The sequence below is a fragment of the Typopeltis vanoorti genome, chromosome 20 (assembly GCF_054136105.1).
Source record: "Typopeltis vanoorti isolate ZY-2024b chromosome 20, IOZ_Tvanoo_1.0, whole genome shotgun sequence".
Taxonomy (NCBI): Eukaryota; Metazoa; Arthropoda; class Arachnida; order Uropygi; family Thelyphonidae; genus Typopeltis; species Typopeltis vanoorti.
Genome location: NC_143568.1, coordinates 64,376,323 through 64,401,496, shown reverse-complemented (window position 1 = coordinate 64,401,496; position 25,174 = coordinate 64,376,323). Strand labels below are relative to the sequence as shown.

The window sequence follows — 25,174 nt, the reverse complement described above, 5'->3', positions numbered from 1 at the left end:
AAAAATAACATCAGCAGGATGGAAGTAGCAGAGATGAGAATGCTTAGGTGGATGTGCGGTGTGACCAGAAAGGATCGTCTGAGATATGACTATGTCAGGGGAACAGTGAAAGTTACGAGCTTAGGAGCGAAAATACAGGACGCAAGGTTGAGATGGTTTGGTCATGTGATGAGGAGGGAGGACGAATATGTGGAAAGAAGGGTCATGCAGATGGATGTACAAGGAAGGCGGAAGCGTGGGCGGCCAAAGAAGAGATGGAGGGAGCTGGTAGAAGAGGACTTGAAGATGAAGAACTTGGATGTGGTGAAAGCCCAAGACAGGAAGGTGTGGAGGAGACTCATTATCAACGGTGACCCCACTTAAGTGGGAGAAGCTGCAGAAGAAGAAGAAGATTCTGGGTCTTTTGAGTCCATTAACTCAACGTTTCTTTTGCAAACTCTGCATTACATTACAGTTTCTTTAGTTGCTGGCACATCATTTCGAGCTTTCACAGTTAAAGGTATGGCCTTCGGTTGGAGCATACCAGAATTGTAAAATTCCGGAGGAACCTGTGAATGGATGTCAAAATTGCTGGTTAAATATTGTTAGGGTGGCTATAATTTTACAACTTCTTTATTAAAAGATTAATTAAAAATTAATTCATTCATCAGTTGCTACTAAACACAGATCGTTATTAATAATCTGATTTCTTTGAAATCAGATTATTATGCAAATACAAGTGTACAGCATTGTATAATGAAGTCTTTACAACCGGATAAAGGGATAATAAATATAAACTGAGAAAAATATCATCAGTGTCAATCTTACAACAAAAATCCTTTAATAATTTAAATACTTCTATCATATCGCCTCTCTTACGACTATTTCTAGTGTTTCGAACACACCGACCTTCAATCTTTCCTCATAGGAAACATTCCGCAGACCTGCAACAATCTTCGTCACTCGCCTCTGGATCCTCTCCATCACTTCGTCATCAACAAGGAATTCAGGTGACCAGTTTAGTGCTCAGTTTTCCAGAGGTGGTCTTATTAATGTCTTATAAAGTATAAAAGTAACTTTCCTCTCTCTGTTTGTCCGTGTGTTTTTGAACAGCCATGTAATTTGATGTGATGTTTTTGGCAAACTTTGCAATACGCCTTCTAAACTTCAGTTTTCTGTCAGCAGTAAACCCCCATGTCCCGTGTTTAACCAACTTCTTGCAGTTCAGTTCTATTAATATACTCCACAGCATGTGATCCCATCCTCCCGAAGCGCATCACCTTACACAGCCACGTTAAACTGACTGCCATTAACTTTAGGCCCATACCGCCATCATATTTAATTCTCTGCTGTGGATTGGGGATTCTAACAATTCGCATTGTTAGAATCCCCAAGTCATCCCGCAAGATATTTATATCACTTTCAATGACTACCGCTCTTTTCAATTTTAAGTCATCAGGAAACAAGTGGACATTTCCTTTCAAATTATTTGCGAAATTATTAATGTGTAATTTAAACAACAGAGGACCAAGTACACCACTCGTCACGTGCTTCTTCTGAACTCACCTCTCCATAAACAACTTTTTGATATCTGTCCATCAGCCATCCTCTAATCCAAATCGCCAGATTCGGATCCGTTTCCATTTGCTCCAATTTAGGCGACAGAGTTACCTGTGAAATGCCTTTGCGAAGTCCAGCATTATAACTGTAAGGATTTCCTATATCTGATTTTTCTATCCACCTCCGCTGTTACTTTATTATAGAAAGTAAATTACTAAAGCACCTCACATAAGTATTCTGTCCCTTATAAAGTATGATATGTCTATCTAATTTTTTTCAATTTCTCCAAAACCTTAATCACCACTCCTGACTACTTCTGTCTTAGTGCCTCTCTTATGCAATGGAAGTATTTTCCCATCTTTCCAGTCTATTGGAACTTTACCAGAAATGTGGCTTAAACATTCTCATAAGACATGGGCTGTTATGCCATCTAACCATGCGGCAGCATTAATATTAAGGTTCTGTAATATACTAAGCACCTCTATTTCTTCTATCTTTAGACTCTTATCAGCCAGTTTCATATTCGGCATTGCAGTATCACAAGAAAGATAGTTAACGTTTGGAAAATGATCACTAAGTAACTCAACTATTTGATTTGCTTCTGACCATGGATATAATGCTCGTGGATATGCTAATCATCCTTTTCTTTTTACTTCCTCAACAACCTTTTATTTGCAAATCCTGTTTAATAATACTACTTCCAGCTTATTGCTATTTGATTTCACCTCCTTACTCTGGTAATATAGTCTGATACTGCTTTTTCCCAGTGTAATTAAATTCGTTATATCAGGCAATTATCTACTAAAAAGTTTAAAACTTTTTAGTAGATAATTGTTCTTGCCTTCCTACGTTTTCACCATTCCTTCTCCCAGTCTATGTTCTCATTGTTAGAATTCCCCATAATAATTAATCGACCTCAGTCATGCTAATTTGCCAATGCATACCATCTACATTCTTCCTTATACCTGCTGGATCATAGTAGCAACCAATTACATATGCCATGCTGTCTCTATCCAGCCTTACATAACCTCAAATGAACTTCCCTCTGAATACTTTTGTAATCGTGAAGCACTTCTACTCTTTTTGGCTTAAATTATTCGTCTGTTATTAGCAAAACCCTTTTCCGTATTCTGTCCACTCCTTCCTCCATGAAATTATTTTCTCCTGTCTTAATATCCTATTATGTTCTTGCCTTTATTCTTATTCTGAATATTTTGAAATTCTTCATCATTATGCTTAGTTGGATTAAGATTTTTTGTGTTAAAAGCTACTTGTTTGTTTTCCAACTTTCTGGATATCTAAGTAAGAAAAATACATGCATTGTGAATGCTCAGTGTCCAAAAGGAAAGTTTGGGTACCATCTCACTTTCCTGTGGGCCCTGTAATTAGGAAAACGTGTTTGACAACTAGATGTTTTTATGTTATTTACTAATTCAACAAATAACTTTTATTATATTTAAAAAATACTGCATATCAGTGCACATTGTTCTTACAAAAGAGCCTCCGTAGCTCATTTGGTATACAGACGAAGACCATTGGTCAGAAAAGACCTTGGTTCGATTCCCGCTCATGACGTAAGAAACGTTTTTTGGTGTTTTTCGACTAAAGTGAGTTAGAAAGTTTCATAAGGAGGTAGAGGGTTTTTCACACGGAGAATCCGGTTCTTGTCCCTCAGAACAGTCCACCGACCTTTTGATCACTCACGGATTTACAGTCATAAAAAATACGTAGCTGATCCCTCATTAGGAGGGTTCATCTAGGCCTAAGAGATAGGGAGAAGGGAGCAGTGAACTTCATATGAGTAAATAAATAAATACTTATAAACCGATTCCACATTATGTACAAGTAATAAAATTTTTCAATTAAGCATACCAAATGATTATATTGAAATTGCAAGCAATGAGAAGTTTATTTCTGATCCTTTTAAAATCGGTTCTTTTTCGTATATTTTTCAACTCAGAGCTCATGGCACCATATATAGCTTGAGTATTTAGAGTATGAATATTTTCAAATAAAATATGATATTTACACGTGCGCAATAAAGCTGATACACTTCCTGTTATGTCTCTTTATGGTGTAATAGATTCATTGTCTTTCTTGAAATGCGGAGCTAAATGCACGATAAAATAATAGGAAGAACTCTATTACCACGACCTTTGTTAATGCTTTTTACCATGCTCTCACAAACGTAAGGATTTTCTCTTCTATGGAATATAGCCACTACCGCACCCTATAGACTGTTTTCGCTACGTCAATATACACCTAATTCTCATAGAAATTAATAGAAATGCTTGTTTCTTAATGAAAACTGCGCTGCTTGTAGATGTTATCAGTATGATTTTTTTTTAGAGAACGTTGGGAAATAATATTGAAATAATTTGGTACTTCTTGCACTTATGGTTAATTCACAAAATTTATAAAATAAAACTATCAGGCGGTGTTCAGGAAATTAAGTATACACAGTGATGTCATTTTGGGAAAGTGCAGTCGATAGAAATTCAAACAATTACTGCAGTTTATAAAACATGAAAACATATTTATAAAATTATTGTAAATATTGTAAGCTAGAAACTGAATTGGTTAACTAGGCTTACCTTCGTCTCAGGGCTCACAGAAAATCTCACATGGCGTAACACCTTTGCTAGACACAGTTTTACTTCCATTAATGCGAATCTCATGGCAAGGCAATGCCTTGGTCCACCTCCAAATGGTAAATAAGTGAATGGATGTCGTTTGGCTTTGTTTTCGGGTTCAAACCTATAAATCATTTAAAAACGTAATTTTACTATCAGCATTCAAATTGCGACATTTCATTTCTAATTAATAATTAAGATTTAAAAGTGGCGATTAGAAAAGTGAAATGATGTATCCACAGGAAGGAAATATTTATAAGTCGGTCATATATATTTTGTTACGTAGACGAAACTTTAGTGAATAAGCTTTTGAGAACAGTTTCGCGTCACACGTGTCGATGATTAATACATTAAGAAAAAAAAAAGATTCTCTCCAGTTATTTGTAATTTCGGTATGGGATTTTCATTAATCCTAACTGTGTTTAAAATTTAAAACAAACTGCTGGATGGTACTTTTATCTTGGAACCATGCAGAAGTTGATTCTAATGAATAGCATATAGAGGATTTTAGTGTAAAAGGAGAAAATCCTGAGAGATTTATTGATGCCACTTCTGATGAACAACGCCTTAGAGATGCTCACTTAAGGGATATGTGTTTTATAAGAATAAAGCGAATATCACTGAGATCTCTATTACAAGCAATAGCATTAATTTCTGCTGAGGACAGCCTAGGTTAGAGAAAGATTTATCTCAGAAGTAAAGTAATGCCTAAAGCGACTGAGTAAACATAGAAGATGGCTAAAAAAAAGAAAGTGGATAAATTGAAGCCTGTTATGGATATTTTTTGGTGTTAATGAAATTACGTCAGAAGAACTTCTATGAACGCATTGTATTATTTCTTGATTTCTTTGGCCATTTTTGTCTGTTACAAAGATCCATGTCATGTTAGATGAGATTCAAAACAGGACCGGTCCATCTCTCCGTCCAAAAATATATGTCGCGCCACTCTTGCAACAACGCTACAGACACACTTAATTTCTTTAAGAGATAAGTGTTTCACAAGAGTGAAAAAAAAAGTTATTTATTTTTTAAAAAAAATATTTTTATAACAGAAACATAATAGTGTTACTGTACCATTTTCATGAGCCTGCTGGAAAAGTTTCGGAAAAGATATTTAAAATAGTTGGACGATTGTTATTTTCATAATTTGCAGTGCTGTAATTTGTCTTTATTCGCGCAATGCAATGTTTCTGAGATAAGAATGAGAAGCCGGAGGACTTATAAGCTGATTTCTAGAACCGAAATCGGATCCGCTTTCGGTTCTAGAAATTTTTCATAAGTTCGTATGGATGAGAGTCAAATCAGTAAACCTCAACATCTCATAATTAGATGTGCAGTTTAAGGATAAAAATCCCATTTCTACCTCAAGGTGAAAATAAAAATAATGAAATTAAGAGCGTCGCTTGAGTTTTTGTCTGCATTTGTTTTCCACCGGAGATGTCAACGTCTCCGCATTTTGCGAGAAGAACAACTCACTTGCTGTAGTTTTTAAAGAGATTTGAAGAAGTTCTTCATTTGGTCTCTAGAAGAGTTTCCGGAATATCCCAAGCAGTTGACATCTCCCTAAAGTATACTGATATTCAGACCATAAATCGGATTCCGAAAAGAAAAAGAAAAAGGCTTGCCACGACCCGCACCAATTATAGTTTGTCTGACAAGCAATTCCACAACACAAGAGACAATCTCATAAAACCCAGCAGACTGAAAAAAGCAGTTGCCAAGGGCTGAAACGTATTATTCCCCCAATCACAAAAGGTGATCGTCCACTTCGACCATAATCGAAACAGACATTATAGTTCCCAACTATAAAAGAGGAAGACGTTCTCTCTGTAGTACATCAAATCAAACCAAAAAAAGGCCAGGAATTGATGGTATAAGACCTCAGGATATCAAGCAACATGCAACTAGCTTAGGCCCTATCCTACGAAAATTAATAAATAAAATATTTAAAACAGGACAGATACCAAGTATGCTAAAGATCGCCATAACACACCCATATACAAACATGGAAAAAGGAATTTAATCAGCAATTACACACCTATAGCAACATTACCAATTATCAATCTACTTATGGAGCGGATCATACTTAAGAAACTCACAGCATACACTGAGATCTTTCATATTATCCCCAAAACACAATATGATTTTCAGAAAAATAAGGGAACACCATCTCTCTTGGAAGACTTTACAGACATAATTAATACCGCCTTAGACAACACAAAATTGCAATGGTAGTCTTTATTGACCTAATTAAAGCATTTGATACACTCACACATCATATATTATTAGAAAAGTAGAGGCATGTTGGAATAGATGGGCCACTTCACACGTGGTTTACAAACTACTTTCAAACTAGAAAGCACATCACATGTATCGGGTCAAACCGAAGTAGAGTGCCACCAGTAACCTGTGGAGTGCCACAGGAAACTGTACTCTCCGCAACTCTATTTAACATGTATTCGCAGGATATCAATCAGCTACCTCTCAAAGATAAGATCTTCCAATATGCAGACGATATAGCTCCAATATTCGTCAATAATAACGCAAGCATATCCCAAACAAATATGCAACATGATATAAATCTGATCATAGACTGGCTCACGAAAAACTCCATACACCTAAACTCGGATAAGACAAAATTAATGATATTCAGAAATCTACTGACTCGACCAGTTGATATCAAACATATAACCATCCAACATCCACTCTCCGACATAAAAAACACACAGAACAGAAAAACTACTAGAATCACTCAGCTTGAAACATACGATACCTTGGAATTTAGTTCGATGCAGATATGAACTGGAATAGCCACATAAACCATCTACACAACAAACTCCGAACAATAAATGGCAAAGTCTACAGGTTAAAAGACATAGTTCACATACGCCTAAAAACACTGATATACAAAGCACTATGCCAAAATATACTAAGATATGCCATAACAACGTATGCTTTCTGTGCGCCCTACAAAGTAAATAGATTAATGTAGTTACATTAATCTATTTAGTTTATAGGGGGCGATTAATGAAGTTACAGTACAAAATAATAAAAGTGATCTTTTGGGAACAAAGAAAATAATGACCTTATATATACACTGCAATGTCAGAACACAAAATACTGACAGCAAAACATTTATGTCACTATGCAGCTTTGCTAAAACATTATTCTGATGGCAACAGGAGCGTCAGAAATACATACCGTATAATAAAACCTCAGACAACTAATTATATCACACAAAAATACAATAATCACTTTGGAAAGCCCACACCAAACTTCTACATCCTAGACATGATAAACAAATTACCTTTTGAATACAGAACCCTTACAAACTACAATAGCCTGAAAAGAGCTCTAAGGACATACTATGAACAAGAAACACGCACCCAAAATACCATACAAAGTTAATGAAACACAATATATTCGTTAAGGGTTTCAGTTCAGTGATAAATCGAGACATTCCAAGTTGTCATATGTGTGCGTGTGTGAGTGTGTGTGTGCGTACGCGCACGAATTTCTCAATCAACGGCTGTATTGGAAATGAAACGTATTAAACATCAGCTTACTTCCCATCATAGCAAACAAACCAATACATAAGATAAGCCCAGATAAGCTTAACAAATAAGCATCGACAAAGAAAGCTGAGAAATTACATCTCATCCAAATCAATAAAAAAAAAAGGGAAAAAAATCCATATAATCACATTTAAGTGCTGTACTTGCTGCTCTTAGATGTGATTATTTAAGATTAAAATCGAAATCGTAAATATATATAACTGATTATTAAATGAATAAATGCTGTATTATTATTATTATTATTACATTTTGCAGGAAAAAAAAAGAAAAGAAAGAAAAATCTGTACGAATTTCATTGTTACAAAAAAAAAAAACAGAATTAAACCTGTTGTAAATATGTAATCACAATATGTAATCATGATTTTAATAATAAAAAAAAGAATTTAATTAAAAAAATGTAATCAATGTATGTATCATAAGTAATCAAATGCATGCAATGTATGAATTACATGGAATCAAACGCACGTAATGTAACGTATGTACCATGTAATCGAAGGTATGTATATACGCAATGCATGTATCGCATGAAATTGAAATATGCAATCATAAATTTTAATAAAAACTAATTAAGGCATCTCTATGGAGTCTAGAGGCTCGTCGTGAGAGAACTAAATCAACTATCATACACGCAAATCCTAACATACCTCTCCTGAGAATCTATTCACCGTCAGAGAACTCACAACCAATTCTGACAATCCATTCCACTTCACTTTCCACTCTCCAAGCAACAAATCTGGTTCGGACACCCTAATAATCACATTCTTATATAACTTCCATGGATGGCCCATAGTTCTCTGACTATTTGCCATATATTGGAAAATCTCGCTTGCATCATTATTTATAAATTTCCTTTAATATTTTAAAAATTTCTATCATGTCCCCCGCTCCACTTTTGCGCCTATCAACTAAACTTTGTAACGTACAAACCTTCATCCTATGCTCGTAAACAATATTGTACAGATCTGTTGCCATCTTTGTCCCTCGTCTCTGAATCTTTCCGAAAACCTTCTAATCCCCAACGTTGTTCAAGATTTCAATTTGATATACGGATGTTATGGGTATTGCAAAAATATAATGAAACCTGAATCCTTAGTGTGTTTTTCTTGCTTATAGCCAATGCAGAGTCGCATTATACGACTAAGTATTGGCTGTAGTTGCATTTCAGACATGGCGTCTCTCCTTTGTCCAAGGCAAAGCAACGAAAAGCATTTGAGATTTTGTTGATCCAAATAACTCGGTGAATTTCATGCCCTTATTCCTCCTCAGATTAATCGATTTTCGCATCAGAACACACACACATGTGTTGAAAAGAACACAGATTAAAATCGAAGTATACAGAGGAGGGACGTTTCGCATGGAAATATACAGTATGACCACAGGAGTAAAAACACGAACTGATATATTACCAGAGATAAAGGGCTCTTTCAGTTTGCTTACGGCTTGCGTATGCTTCGTTTGCACTTTCATTCTATAATGCTCCCATTCCGTAGTCCAATAAAACAACTATAATCAATGTGATTACAGTTTTCAAGCAAGCAGCATAAAAAATTTTGGAACCTTTTCCAGAAATTTGCTGTTGGAAATGACAGCTTAAATTTTTGTAATATTTTTGTCATGTTGTAAATGAACGAATTCTGATATGAGAGGTTGACATAGTAATAATTATGGTTCACTTGTGAATTAGTTATCTTAGTAACAAACATTTACAAAATTCTGGGGAACGGTTTCATTTCTTATGATCTATTTAACTCTCAGAGTATAGTAAGCTCAGAATCCTTTATTCGCTAATCAAAGTTGAGCTGGAATATATTTGGCATGAATTGAGCATGTCAGCGCACGGCCGAGCGCGCCAGTGTGTATGTTATTCACAGATGTCATTATATTGTTAGGCATTAACGTTTCCTTAAAATACAGTAGTTCACTGATTAAAGCACCTAAAGAAATTCTAAGTTTATACAGCTATCATGACACGTAAAATATTTAACCTCTCAGGGAATTTGGATAATCTTACCTTTCTGGAATAAACTCTTCTGGATCAGGATAGTATTCGGAATCGTGATGCATAGCGTACACTGGAATACCAACAATCATGCCCTTGGGGATAACAATTCCAGTGTCGCCTAATTTATAATCATACTCGGCTCTTCGTTCCATACTGTAGAGAAATAAACACAAAGTAAGTAAATTTTATTATTAAAATTACACAAACTATGCATAAAAATGTACTAATATTATAAAGTTTTTATTTAGTACTATCACTGTATTCATTACCCCTGGTGAAAGTACGAGTAATTTGTGCTTGTGCACGTCATGCTTTTTTTAAAACCATGAATCTGTCGGTTACCTCCAACACTTCTAGAGGGTTCTTAAAAGAGAACATTTGGAGAATGAGGCTAAGCACCATCAGAGTGAAGTAATAACACAAATTTTGCAAATAAATAAAAGTATTAAAACTCAAACAGCACGAATATTTCTTTTAACCACATCTTATTATATATATATATATATATATATATATATATATAATCATTCCTTCAAGGTGTTTGATAATAAAATAAAGATATGTGTTCAGATATCAGGAAGCAGTATTTCATAGTAGCAGTCGAATGCAGGTGGTGACATATCCATACATGCAATTGCCGCTCAACTGGAGCATCCAAAATCAACTGCTGGCAATGTGATCAAAAATTGCAGACATTCCTGCATCACTAGTGCAGGAAAACATTCAGGGCAGCCGACGAAAATGACTGGCAAGGTCATAAGGGCATTAAAACGAGAGGCACGCAATAAATGGCTACAATTGGCACTGACCATCCTTCATGAGTACTAGAGCGCCAACAATACTATGGGGAGCTAATACTGTACAAAACACTCGATTTACTGGGTTTCCATGGAAGAGAAGAGGCACTCAAGCTGAGCATGAAAACAATGAAGAAGGCGGCTCGTTTCGCATGGTGTAAAGAGGGTGTGTACTGGACAATTGACTAGTAGAAAACTGTACTGTGGAATGATTAATCAAGCTTCACCTGTTTCCAGTCTGATGGCTGGGCGCTGGTATGGAAGTAGCTTGGTGAAAGCTTGGTACTGCAGTGTGTTGTACTCACAGTGAAGTTTATTCGTGAAAGAATAATTTGGAAGTCTGTTGGGTGCATTCTGCTGGTTTCGGGTGGGAACACTGGTTGTTGTCCTTGGTTCCATGAAGTCATCCCAGAAACGTGATATTCTGCATAATTAGGTGCTGCCTACATTGTGGAGTTTTTATGGAATGGACTCGTGTTATTATCAAGACGACAATACCCCATGCCACAAAGCTGTTGTTGTTATGGAATGGTATGAAGAGATGGATGTTAAACGTCTGCTCTGGCCTACGCAGAGTCCTGACCTCAATCCCCATCAATCACAGGTGTTCGATTGGGGATTGAGGTCCAGAACAGCACGTTATCGAACTGTGGCTGAACTCAATTCTGCTTTGATGGAGGAATGGAGACAAATTCCACCTGATGTCTGCCCCACATTGGTGGAAAGCCTCACTCAAAGGATGCAGGAGGTGATGTAATCGACATGTGGATATTAGAGTTCGCTTGTTGGTATCAATTGTAAATTACTAAGTGCCCAGACAATTCTTGGTAGATAAAGTATATGTTAAGTAGATTCGATTATATTTATGACATTTTTACCACATTTTTATCGAACCATTTTTTTTTCATAAATTCAGGTCCAGTTACTTTGCAACATGATTCATCTTCCGAAATAACATCCCTAATTTCTTAATAGTTTCCAAAAATAAAGTCTCATGATAGCTGTAAAAATTTATTTTTACAGCTATCATGAGAAATTTTTTATGGAAATTAGAATATGATATTTTGAAATGTAAATAAGTTATAAAAATGTATATATATATATTAATAGATAGATGCTATAGGGGACCTCCATTTCTGATTGTTCATCATTACTATAATTATTAGGATTGGCAAGAGTTCATGTAAGATAATTTAATATTAAAATTTGAAATACACAAAGACATATTCTAATGACAAAGATTATAATAACAATAATTTTACTTTTTACACAATAAAAAATGTAGATTACGTTATTGCAGGAGGAAATAGGCGTAGAGTTTCGGAAACAACACAATCCAAATATTTCAATTTGCTGATGGTGTCATAATTGAATTCTCCCTGCAAGTAAAGAAAAATAAATTATTAGTGAATTCTAAATTGACATATTGTTACTTGTATTTCAGCACTATGAAGTATTAAGTCGATAACCACCAATTTACAAATATTTCATATTAATCTTTACAAATACACTTTTGGGAATTCCAACAACTTGCCCTTTTGCATTCCCTAAACAAAGAAACAAAAAACAAACAAAAATAAATAAATTTTACTCTTTCGACGGATCTTCAGCAATAATCTTCAACCCCAATGCATTTATTTGCTGTAAGCCTTGTCGCCTTTCGTATGTGAGAAAAATGCATATATAGGAAGTAAATATTACGCCTGACCAACTGATCAGAAAAACCTTTTAACTTTAGTAAAGTTTAAAAGTACTGATAAAATACTTTGAATTTTTGATTATTTTTCTAATCTGTTGTTCCCTTTTATGGTATTTCAAGTATTGATGCTTGTCAAGAAACACAATAAAACGTCAAATTAGAGCCTAATTATGATTGCTTTTCTCCAATGGCAAATAAACAATGTTTTGCTATAAAAAACCTAAAGTTTCGTTTTATGCTGATTCATCTACTATTAGTGAACTGCAAAGATGCCAAATTTGTATTCAGAGATACGATTCCCTGATACATTCAAGAGCGATTGTCTCCAACTATATTCATAGGAAAGATATCATTTTCTTTATTCCAGATTCATTCGGATACATTTACAGCTAGTCGTGTGGTTTTAATTCACCCAAACGAGCAGAACGGCTACAATTGTAAAAACCTGGGAACTTCGTTGGAACAACGAACTGTTGTACGGCTCGTCAAATGATAAACCAGCCAAATAGACGGGTTTATTATGCCTCAAAACTGGACGATTAGCTAAAGATTAATCAATAGTTGCAAACATTGCAGATTGCAGTAATTGGTATAAATTTGAAATGTGCATCATACACATATGGGTCTATGTGCAACTTCAAACGGATAATGATCATCGTTTTCTTCTCTTATTCGTTGATTTCTAGCCTCCTAGCATTGCCGCACTCATTTCATTCAAACTGAAACTGAAGGTCTCACAATAATTCCATAAGAAGATTAATATTGATAAGATTCTTCAGTTCCATAAAATTTACGATCTTCATAGGAAGCAAAATGAACTTTTCATAAATGTTTCTAATGTTGCTGCTGTTCTAATAACATGTCAGGATATTAAATTCAGGTTCATCTGGTATTAAATGTCTAATATCGCACAACAATATTGTATTTGTAAGTTTTCGTTTATAAATGTGGCTTTCTCAAATGGATTGACAAGTGCTATGTTTTTACTTTGTTTCCAATATTTTCAGAGTTCATAATTGAGGGGGGGGGAACGTGGCTTATTTACTTCTCAATACAATCCGCTTTACTTTTGTAGAGATACTACTTAACATTTTAGTTTATTCATTTAGTTTAATCAATGTTTATTGAATCGCTATTGCTGTTTGGAAAAAGAAAGTGGGTTGTAATTCTGGTTTTGGTTAAATTAACTACATTTGAAAATGCCGAAGAAAGCATTATCAAAATAAATCGTTATTATAGTTTACATAGCAATTCAAGCTCATTTGACAAGCCACTTTCTTTGTATTTTAGCTATGCTGGAGAGAAAGAGATAAAGGATACGTACGTATTCGTCGAAGATCCTATCCACTTCCTCGATAAGCTTTTCCTGACATTCCGGATTTAAAGCCAAGTTGTGTGCAGCAAAAGACAATGTAGATGCGGTGGTATCGTATCCAACAATGAAGAACATAAAGCATTGGGATACTAGCTCCTCATGAGAAAGTTCTGAAATTTTCATTGAATACTAACGTTAGTCAATAGTTGATTTCACTCTGTTGCATCTAGCTTGTATGAAAAGTGTTCTATGCATCACAATTTTTCAAACAAATATTGTATTATATGATATTGTTTTATCTGAATTAAACCATAGTCCTAATCTAACGTATTTCAAATTTATAAAAAAAAGGTATTAAAAAAGCAAATTGATAAACAATTACCTAATAGAAAACGAAAATATGGAATGTATTTTTGGCGATTATATAAATTAGGAATTATCCTGTTACAAAATCTTACCCTTCTCAATTCATAGCGAAACCCTGTCAGAGACCGAACAAATATACTCAGTTCTCTACTTAAATTTCAATAAAATAACATTTCTTAAACATACGGATTTATAACTAGTATGTGAGAAAATTCTGAATCGAAAAATAAACTCATACTTGAACGTAACAAACACAAGCGATTTGCTACATGTCGGAATCATTGAAATATTCATCTTGGTAGTATTATCTATCATTGAAATAAATTTTGGTGATATAAAATTGATACGAAAGGAGAAGAAAGTTCAGTGATGTTGCATGAAGCATGCACTTCGAAATTAAGGATCGTTTTCGGCATTAGTATTAGTACCAGTAATGAACAGCAATATACGAAGGTGGTCTGAAATGTTACCCGTCTAAGAATGACAAAAAAAACGAATTTGAAATTTCAAAATGATTTTCATTTCTCAACATACGTCTCCCTTAAGACTTATATATTTACTCAAGCGATGATATAGCGCCATTATCCCGTCCCAGTAGTAGTTCTCAGTAAGTTCTGCAAAATACCCCTCTACGGCTGCAATAACTTCTTGATCCGAAGAAAAACTAATCAGCGAGGAAGATATTTAGTTTTGGGAACAGGTTGAAGTCAGAGGGAGCAAAATCTGGGGAAAAGGGTGGATGTTCCAACAATTCATAGTGCAGATCCCTTAATTTTCTAATTGTCAAAACAACTTTGTGGGCAGTTGCATTGTCCCAATGAAAGATAATTTTTTCTTCTGCAAACAGGTTATTTTCTCACTAATTTTCTCGTCTAGTCTGGTTAAAAGATTGGAATAATATTCCCCGGTTATTGTTTTATCCTTTTCAAGATAATTAATAGAAAAATGCTTTAGCATCCCAAAACACCGCTGCCGTGACCTTTCCTGATGATAGAACCGAATTTTTTTTTTCTTTTGCGCTGAACAACTGGCTTCTATCCACTGTTTTGACTGCTGTTTGGATACTGGTATATAATGGTGAATCCAAGTCGCATCTATAGTAATAAATCGACCCATAAAATCAGTTTTATTCTTGTCAGAATGCTCCAAGTGCTGGTCAGAAATTTTCCTGCGAGCGCGTTTTTGATCTGCTGTAAGGATGTTGGGCACCCATCTTGTGCGAAGCTTTTTCATTTGCAATTCTTCATGTAAAATATATCCTACACGTTCTTTTGAAAATGCCTATAGTCTCAGCAATTTCACGCACTTTGACTCGCCGGTCATCGAATAACATATCGTACACTTGATGAATGATTTTTGGTCTTGTTACACTTTTTGGGCGTCCTTCCAGTGGATCATCTTCAAGGCTGGTATGGATACCTTTAAACTCGGTAGCCTATTTCTTAATTGTCGAAAACGAAGGAGAAGAGTTCCCCTCAGCGATTATGAACTTCGAATGAATTTCTTTTGGTGTTAAATCTTCTTTCACAAAGAATTTCTAACCGCACGATACTCAATTTTATCCATTTCAAGGGATAGAGACAACATTTTTGCTTCAGACAGCAGTATAAAACAAACTACTTGATAGAATGACTTGCAATTTCACATCGATGCTTATGACAGATGTACCAACGTAGAAAAAAATCTTACCGATAGTGTTACCATCTATTTTCAAAGCCGAAAACTTTTCCAACCACCCTCGTAAAGGGAATCGCTCTCTCTCTCTCTCTCTCTCTCTCTCATAATCCTTCTCTCTTCTGTAGTCATTCATGTACATATCTAATCTCTGCTTGTGTCAAGAAATTAAACACCGTATTTCTATAGTGAATATTCTAGAGTATGGAGAAACTGATGAGTGGCGTTAGTTTGGTATCTTGTACTGGTGACAAACCAAAAGTAAACGGCATTCTTGCATCTAGCGTCGTAAATAAAAAAAAGCCAATTATGAACAGAACTCAGAACTTTATCTAATATCAAACCAACACAGCATGTCATCAGTTTTGGAACACCTGGTGATACAATAAAATACATGAGGTATAGAAAGAAAACAAATAAGTATGACGTCAGTGCTATGAAAACAAGAACTAAAATACTTGATTCCATAGAAATCATGAATTCCTAGAAGTACCACAGTCTAAGTCACACTTCGAATCTCTTTAATCATTGCAATATACTCTGGTCAAAAAAAAAGAATTATTGTAATTGAGTTCTTAATTATTTAACCCATTCATAAGTGTAATTTCGGCAATTCAAAACTAAATAAATTGACGAAATTAAATATAATTAAATAATGTTATTTGCTCACCTCCAGCATCGAGACTGTTATTCGGAAGCCGAAGCCATGCCCACAAAGCCAATAAAATCGACAAGATTTGATGTGTGTTTTATATATTTATATTTTAGTATGTTATTAATAAGCTCTTCGAGATAATGTTTTTTTTTTTTTTTTTTTTTTTTTTTTGCAAGCGGAGGAGATGCATAACGATTTTCGCCCCTCAGAGGTAACAAGCATTCTAATGCGCAGTTAAGTAAAGACGATGTGCATGTAGTGTGTTTGATGCGGTTCACAAACAATTCATCGCGGAAAACTTCATCGGGGGGGGGGGAATTCATTCAGAAGAAAATTCATAGAAAGCAGAATTTATCGCAGGGAAAACTTATGGAGAGGAAAACTTATCGCTGGGAAAATTCATTGCAGGAAAATTCGTCGCGGAAACAATTCGCTGAAAGCATACCGACATATATGAAAATTAAATGCAATACAAGTAAAATTTTACAGTTTTTTTTATATATTTATGTATTGTTTGTTTAGGTTTTAATTAGATTTTCATAATATTATTATTATTTTACAATGAAAGTAATATATTATTCATCGGTGAGTTTCCTAATTTCTGTTTCGTCTTAAAAAGTTGTAAAAATATTTCTTATTACTTAAATACTTAAATACTGAAATTCTGCTGATTGGGAGAAAGGGCATCATATTTAAGAATATTTATTCTGCGCACTTCGACACCCATCCAGATGTGATATATATATATATATAAAGGTGGTCTGAAACGTTCTCGGCCTAACAATGAAAAAACGAATTTATAATTTCAAAATTATTTTATTTTTCAATATAATCTCCCTTAAGACTAACACATTTATTCAAGCGATACTCCATCGCCATTATCCCGTCTCAGTAGAGTTTCTCAGTAAGATCTGCAAAATACCCCTCCACAGCTGCAATCACCTCTTGATTCGAAGAAAAACGCTGACCAGCTAGGAAGAGTTTTAGTTTGGGGAAGAGGTAGAAGTCAGAGGAAGCCAAATCTGGGGAATAGGGTGGATATTACAACAATTCATAGTGCAGATCCCTTAATTTTCTCATTGTCAAAACAACTTTGTGGGCAGGTGCATTGTCCTGATGTAAGATGATTTTTTTTTTTTCTTCAAACTGGGTCTTTTCTCAGAATTTTTTCATCTAGTCTGGTTAAAAGATCGGAATAATATTCCCCGGTTATTGTTTTACCCTTTTCAAGATAACTAATAAACAAAATGCGTTATCTTCTCAAAACACCGATGCCGTGACCTTTACTGCTGATTGAACCGACTTTGTTTTCTTTGGCGCTGAACAACCGGCTTCTGTCCTCTGATTTTACTGTTGTTTGGATTCTCGTGTGTACTGGTGAATCCAAGTCTCATCTATAGTAATTAATCGACGCATAAAATCAGTTTTATTCTTATTAAAACGCTCCAAGCACTGTTCACAGATTTTCATGCAAGTCCGTTTTTGATCTGCTGTGAGCAAGCGCGGCACTTTGTCTCGCTGATCATCCAATACCATATCGTGCACTTGATCAATGATTTCTGATGTTGTTACACTTTTTGACGTCCTTCACTTGGATCATCTTAAAGGCTGGTACTGCCATCGTTAAACTCCGCAGCCTATTTCTTAATTGTCGAAAACCAAGTGTCCATAAACTCTTATGAACTTCGAAAGAATTTCATTTCGTTAAACCTTATTTTACAAAGAATTTTATAACAGCACGATACTCAATTTTATCCATTTCAAGGGATAGAGACAACGCTTTTGCTTCAGACAGCTGTATAAAACAAACTACTTGATAGAATGACTTGCAATTGTACATGGATGCTTATGACAGACGTACCAACGTAGAAAAAAAATATTGCCGATAGTGTTGCCATCTATGGTCGAGGCCGAGAAGGTTTCAGAACACCCTCATATAATCGAATTATTATTACCATTATTATTATTATTTGACACCTCCAGGGAGTCCAAGTGCTCATCGAGGGAAGTAACCTACTCTACAACTCTGTCTTCAACATTCAATCACGAACTGATTAACTGCAACTACACCAACGCCATCTACCGCTGACCACCAGTCGTATTATGACAATCACAAATATCTATGTCCAAGGCGGGATTCGAACCCGCAGCATTTTGGCTGGAGAGCAAATACGCTAACCACTCGGCCAACCAGGCCAGCTATTTCTTACTTTTTAAAAAAAAAATGTCTTAATTTTTTTAAAATATATTTATTATATTTTTTTAATTTTAAAAATATTTTTAAAAATATTTCTTATATTGGAAAAAAAACTTTTTTTTGAATGAATAACTTTATACCGAATAAAAATTTTCAAAAAGCTAAATATAATAGAAATATTAAATATATATAAATTATTGCTTAAATTTTTTAAAAAATATATTTCTTAATTTAAAATATTTCCTAAATTTTGATTATATATTTTAAAAAATATTTTTAAATTTTTTTAAAAAGAAATATAAATAAATTTTAAAATATTTCTTATATGGGAAAATTTTTTCACATATACCATGTGAAATGTAATAAAATATTTACCTTTATATTTAGGTTCATAATGAAACTTTTCCGTATATTTGTCTGCTTCGGGTTCTGTTTTCTCGACTTCTTCGATCTGTGTTTCCTTCGATGCTTCCAACATTATCTGAAGAAAGTCATTTTGAGGCTGAAAAAATAATAATGGTTATGCAGTTTTACGCAGAAAATGAATGTATGAATGTTTATTATTTTAATTTCGTCTTAAACGATTCGAATGCTAATGCAAAAATAAGATTGCAGGCTGTTAGTCAGAACAATTTTAATAAAATAAGCTGAATTTAGATATCAAGTGGAAGTTTTGTAAAACGTACAATTATTATTTCAATTGGTATGTTTTAATCTAGATATTTTGAGATGTCATTAAATGATGGATAAAATCAATGTTCGGGTTGAGATCACAGAACTGCTTAGTAGAGCGTAGAATAGTCTTCATCCACATTTACCGTCTAGACCAAGAAATGTGCTCCGATATCTAATCTTTAGCCTATCCAGAAAACTAAAAATGTACAATAGATCTAAAAGGTTTTTGTGTTCGACGCATGAAATACGTGCGTCTTTTTTTTTTTAATCTGGAAACGGACACTAATTATAGCACCTGAAAATGCTCATGAAACCAAATCTTCATAACTACTGCAATTAGTAGATCAACCGGTGTGCTAGAAATTCATATATGAATAACGTATTCCACAACAACAGTAAACCAACTGACTTCGATTATTTGAGCAGTTCACCAGTGCAAATGTACCAGAATACGAAAAGTAGCAGAATATGATACGCCTCTCTTTCATTACTGGTACTGGTCTGACTTCAGAAATGAAGGAACTTAATCTAAGATATAGAATATTAATGGAAATTTAATTTGAAACAATACATTAAAATATCTAAGAAACAGAATTCAACAAATAGATTTGATCCTACCGCTCCCGTATCATTTTCAATAGGTTGTAAATTAAATTGAACTTGGTATCGATAAATGACAGTGATATCCAAAGATTCATTTTTCATTTTTGAAATTATGGATTTTACAACTGTGTTAAAATACCTTTTTTTATTATCCCGACGTTTCGATCTTCATATCAAGATCATCATCTGAAGCATACATAAATATACAAGACAAGCTGCGTTTCAAACCGTACTAGTGAAACAATGATTTGATCACATGTTATTCACTTGCATGACCTTCCTCTCTAAGAACAACTATAAACAGGACTGTAGAAAATCCAATATCCTAAATCTAAAATAAAAACTTTAATACTAAAAAATAGGCCATCGCTGTTAAAGAAAAAATCTATAAAAAAGAATGTTTATTCAGGTTGTAATTTATAAATATATTTTTTTAAATAAAAAAAATAACAATTGTAATAATAGAAATAGGCCATCACTGTTATTACTGGAAGCAAAACAATCTGTAATCAAGAATGTTTATTCATGTAATCATAAATTAAATCAAGCTTGATGTAATTTTTTTTTTTCACTAGTGGTCATGCCAGTGAGTAACATGTGATCAATCACTGTTTCTCTAGCGTACGTTTTGAAATGTAACGCAGCTTGTCTTGTATATTTATGTATGCTCCAGATGATGATCTTGATATGAAGATCGCAACGTCGGGATAATAAAAAGAGTTATTTTAACACGGTTGAAGAAGTCATAATTTCAAAAATGAATGCTGATCCGCTTTTAACACTAAAAGAAAGGATTATGATATCCAAAAATTAACTTGATTTATGTGGGATTCATAAGTAATATTTAATTCACCCCGATCATTACTCCTACTATACTCCTAATTTACTGAACCTTTAAGTTGCTTTGCTGACATAATGCACTCTTTTATGTATTCTAGACCAGGATTTCCATCTCAGGTAAGCTTTTTTGGATGCTATTCTCAATTGGCATTGTGTAGTTCTTCTGGGCTGCTTTCTGTTGGTTTCTTCTTTCAGTCATTGATTACCTCATCGATTCTTCCTACACGTCAGGGTCATCTCAGTGTGCAAGCTCTGATTTCATTAGGGATTGTACATTGAGAAGATACTGATTTCAACTCCGTATAAAAGAATACGGAGTCTAGGTCGAAATGATTGTCTTGTTTATTTCAATTTTAACTCTAGTTCAGAGGATTTGGAAGGTAATAAATGATGTTATGAATAATAAGATCTCTTTTAAAATCTTATCTTAATATTAAAAGATTCAGATCTAATTCTCTCTTAGCTAAAACGATTTTTTACGTGTCAGTAGTTTAATTTTGAGTAAATGTATTATGTTATGAGTAATTTCAAGTTTATTTAATACTCTCCAAATGGCCTTCTCTATGAAGGCGACCATACTCTCTTCTAAAATCTATAAATAAAATGAATAGGCTTGATAATATTTCATTTTTACTAATATTTAGTCTAAACTTGAATATGAAAAGCTGTTCAACAGTGTACCGATATCTTCGAAAGTATGTTTGATACTCATCACTGTTATCAACAGCACATAGTAATATTCTTTTTAGTTTTTCAGATTCATTTATATTTCTTTATTTAGTTTCGTATGTATTTATTAGTATGATTAGTGATTCCTTCCACTCTTCAGAACGGTGGGAGGTTCATAGAGATGTGTCGTTTTGTAGTTAAATCTTTACTATTATATTTGGTTAGTTCGAATACTATTGCTCAGCACCTGTTTTCGAGTTTGATTATACTTTCGTATTCGCGTAGTAAATGTTTAAATTTTTCTTGATAACAAATATGATAGAATATTAAATTCATTTATTACAGAAATTACATACGCTTCTGATTATTTTTGTTACCATATTTAAAGAACCGGGAATTTTGTAATTCTTCACATTTATCAAGTAATTTATTATTGCTATTATTATTACTTTATTCACATAAAGTAATAATGATGTTGTTTACATATCTTGTTTTGATACATCAAAACAAGATATGTAAACAACAATCTGACTGGTGATACAGAGCAATTCAGATTCTACCGAAGAATATAAGATTAGCCTGTCAGGTAGCGTAGTAAAATGTGGACAGTTCCAGGTAATGTTGTTTTTTGTAGATCATATCGGGTCACTTTGATGTTTAATTGCTGTAAATAGTTGGATAGTTTTTTGAAACTTTGAAATTGTACCAAGTACACTGATAACGTTTGCGGTGACTTTGGTGGGTTTCAGCTACACCCGGCCAACTTCGATTACTAGATCTCAATTTTATCTAGTTCTTTGTTGGTAATGTTGTTATCACTGGGTACTGCGACATAAATAATCCAAACCGGTCAATGTTCGTTAATGTGATGCTAAGTCTATACTGTTCCAAATGCCGATCAATTTGTATTCTGATGTCCCAGAGAATTTTTGCTGTTTCGTTTTCCAAAACCGTCTCTATTATTTTATGCTTCCACCAGTTATTAGAAATAGGAAAGCCATATGTTTTGCACACATGCCAGAGAATTATTTTGACCACTTGATCATCGCGGTATTTATAGTCAGTTTGAGCTATTGCTGCAAGCACTGATTAGGCATCAGATCACAATCTTCACGTATTGGTCACATCATTTTTCCCTTAGTATCTCGAAGTCATTATATATATACATATATATACTCATTAATTATATATATATATGCATAGTCATTAATTTATTATTATTATTATTTTTATTATTATTATTATTATTATTATTATTATTATTATTATTATTATTATTATTATTATTTTAAATATGAATTATTTAGTGCAGAATTTTAATTTACAAACTAAAATAGGTTCAGCCTCAGCTTGACTTCAGAAAAACAATGTAAGCCTAAGTTGACCAAGATAACCAAGAAATATATAACCAAAAACGCACTAAAAAATGAAAGAGTGGAAAAGGTACATAATCATTGTATAAAATTGATATTAAAATAAGTCCATATCTGGAGTTCATCGAGAGTTCTTATGACTTAGAAGATTTTAGTAGAAAATTATTTTCAAGGAACATTTGGATATAATATTGAGAAGAGTTGGATTTTGATTATTTATCGAAACATTTTTCTTAAATTAGAAATCTTAAATTCAATGCACGTAATTCATTTGTGACCACCATTACCTTGACTTGTTGTTTCCTGTTACCGATCACTTGATAGACTACGTCGCGAAAGAAATTCATTGTATCTTTTGAAAAGAAGGATATTCGAAGTAGCTTTGCAAGTGACGGGAACATAACTAATGGAAGAAATAAATTTTGCGATTAATCAACATGATTGAAAACTACTCATTTTGTAAACTGGACATTTCAATAAAAATTCAGCAGGAAACAGCAATAAAATTGAAAATTTTTAACATAAGCAATTCAACTTTTTGTCATAAAATTTGAAATCATTTTGTTTCGTTCTTTGTTTATAAATCCTTTTATGAATTGATCAAATAAGAGAACAGGAAAAAACTACACATACCGTAGATCCTCAAGTTTGCTAACTAATTATTTTGTGGAAGTGTGATTGACGGAGTAGTGCCTAAGTTACAATTACGGACGAAAACAAGAAGATCCACAAGGCTTCATCAAGCAGTTTTTAATCAGACGGCGGGGCTCTCCGAGACTGCAAACTTTACAAAAGTGTAGAGAGGGTCTAGGAAAATAAACTGTAAATCTCCTGAAATTTGCCAGTGCTTAATCTTTTAATTTAAAGCATTATTTAGTAGCAAATCTAAGAGCTCTTAGAAATAGTTCTGTGCCATTTAAATAATGCAGTACGAAGGGAACGTGATGGACATTTGTATTTCTCTAACTCCTAATGAAGTTCAGAATGTTTAAAGACAAAGATTATTTTTGCTAACTTGGCTCTGAAACACAAGCTGAGTGATATAACAGATTTGCTATATTCGTTACGTTTTTTATCAATTCAAATTATATAAACATGGAGCCCTGAAAATATTATACGCAAGTTATCTAAAATCAAACTGCTGTCTAATAATGCGAAGAAAGAATTTATAATTCTTACAGGAAATTATGAAAGTTAGAGAAATATCTCTGTTTGTCATTTTCCTGGCATTTGCGACCATTGGATTGTCAGGGTCATTCTGAGAGTCGATCTTTACTCCAAACAGGCTGCTGCATATGACGTCCATTGTAAATGCTCCGAATAATCTGAAAAAAATTGAAAGAAGATAAGAAATTTCAGTATGAGAAGGTGATTAAATAAAGTTTTAAATATACTTGAAATATTTTTATTGAAATACTAAATTTACATATCGGCATTAGTAATGTGATCAGTCAGGCACTTGAACCGCAAGAGCACGGCGAAATAACTGGGTGGCTTTGCGCAAAAATGAAGCGGGATGGATTTGACTTAGCGTAGAATGATTGTAGATAACTTATGCTCACTACTCGCCTCATTAGTCAATTCCATTAATATTTGAGGACTTCGTTGCGTTTTGGAAACAGTGTTCTCTACTCAACCCCACCTCCTCATCTTACAGATCAACATCACCCCAGTATTTCATCCAGTATCTACAGAAGAAATTAAAGCAGCTTTCTCATTTAGCTCATCTGCCTCCGGATGTGATGGATTCCCAGCACCTAGGCTATATAAATTGCCTTTGTAGATATTGCAAGTTCTACTTGATAATCTCTTATCCTCCAGAACAATTCCTCCATATCTTCGCAGTTCGAGAACTATATTTATTTCCATGAAGGACGCAGCCACTAGAGCAGCAGACTACACACCAATTACAGTTTCCCCAGTGGATCTCCGTTTGTTCCATAAAGGTTTGGTTGAGAGACTGCAGAAACATATAGCATGATTTGCGTCTAAGAGCCTTTATCCCTTTGGATGGATGTGCCGAAAACATATATGTCCTTTCCTCCCTTCTTTCAGATTTCCGGCGCCATCTTAGGTCTCTCTACGAGACGTCCCTGGACCTCCAAAAGGTTTTTGATAGAGTCTCCCTTGCTGCTATTCTTAGAGATTTATCTATTGCGGGATGTCCAGACCGCTTTCTTTCATATGTATTGGAGCTTTGCCCTGGTAGCTCCCTTAATATCACTACAGGATCCCGTGTAATCTATATTTCCGCACTGAAAAGTTCGCCAGTGTGATCCTCTAATCCCACTTTTCTTTACTTGCATCATTGATGAGTTTCTTCATTGAGTTTTCCCTGCACGATAGGCCATTATGTTCTTTGACCATCCTAGAAGAGTAGAGATACTTGAATATCTTTTTCACTCCAAAAGGAAGGTCTTCTGTCTCTTCTGCCTTAGTTGCTGAGCTTACTCTTTTGAGGAAAGCTCCTCTTAAGCCACAGAAGAGGCTCTTTATTCTATCTAGTTATTTACTTCCGAGGTATTACCACAATTTGGGGGTTGGAAGAACTGTTTAGGTACT

The 25,174-nt window shown here is 34.1% G+C and overlaps 1 protein-coding gene across 1 annotated transcript in view; it reads right to left on the bottom strand.

Annotated features, from left to right (window-relative positions):
* Positions 1-411: 411 nt before the first annotated feature.
* Positions 412-25,174, bottom strand: part of LOC150095508 (cytochrome P450 3A8-like) — a 58,023-nt gene continuing 33,260 nt past the window's right edge. Inside the window, exons 7-14 of the mRNA XM_090410514.1 lie at positions 23,792-23,937; positions 22,900-23,015; positions 18,828-18,954; positions 13,570-13,730; positions 11,837-11,925; positions 9,759-9,902; positions 4,134-4,296; positions 412-548 (exon numbers count right to left, since the gene is read on the bottom strand). Coding sequence (XP_090266640.1) covers positions 444-548; positions 4,134-4,296; positions 9,759-9,902; positions 11,837-11,925; positions 13,570-13,730; positions 18,828-18,954; positions 22,900-23,015; positions 23,792-23,937 — 1,051 coding nt within the window. The 3' untranslated portion in view covers positions 412-443. The remainder of the gene's footprint in view (positions 549-4,133; positions 4,297-9,758; positions 9,903-11,836; positions 11,926-13,569; positions 13,731-18,827; positions 18,955-22,899; positions 23,016-23,791; positions 23,938-25,174) is intronic.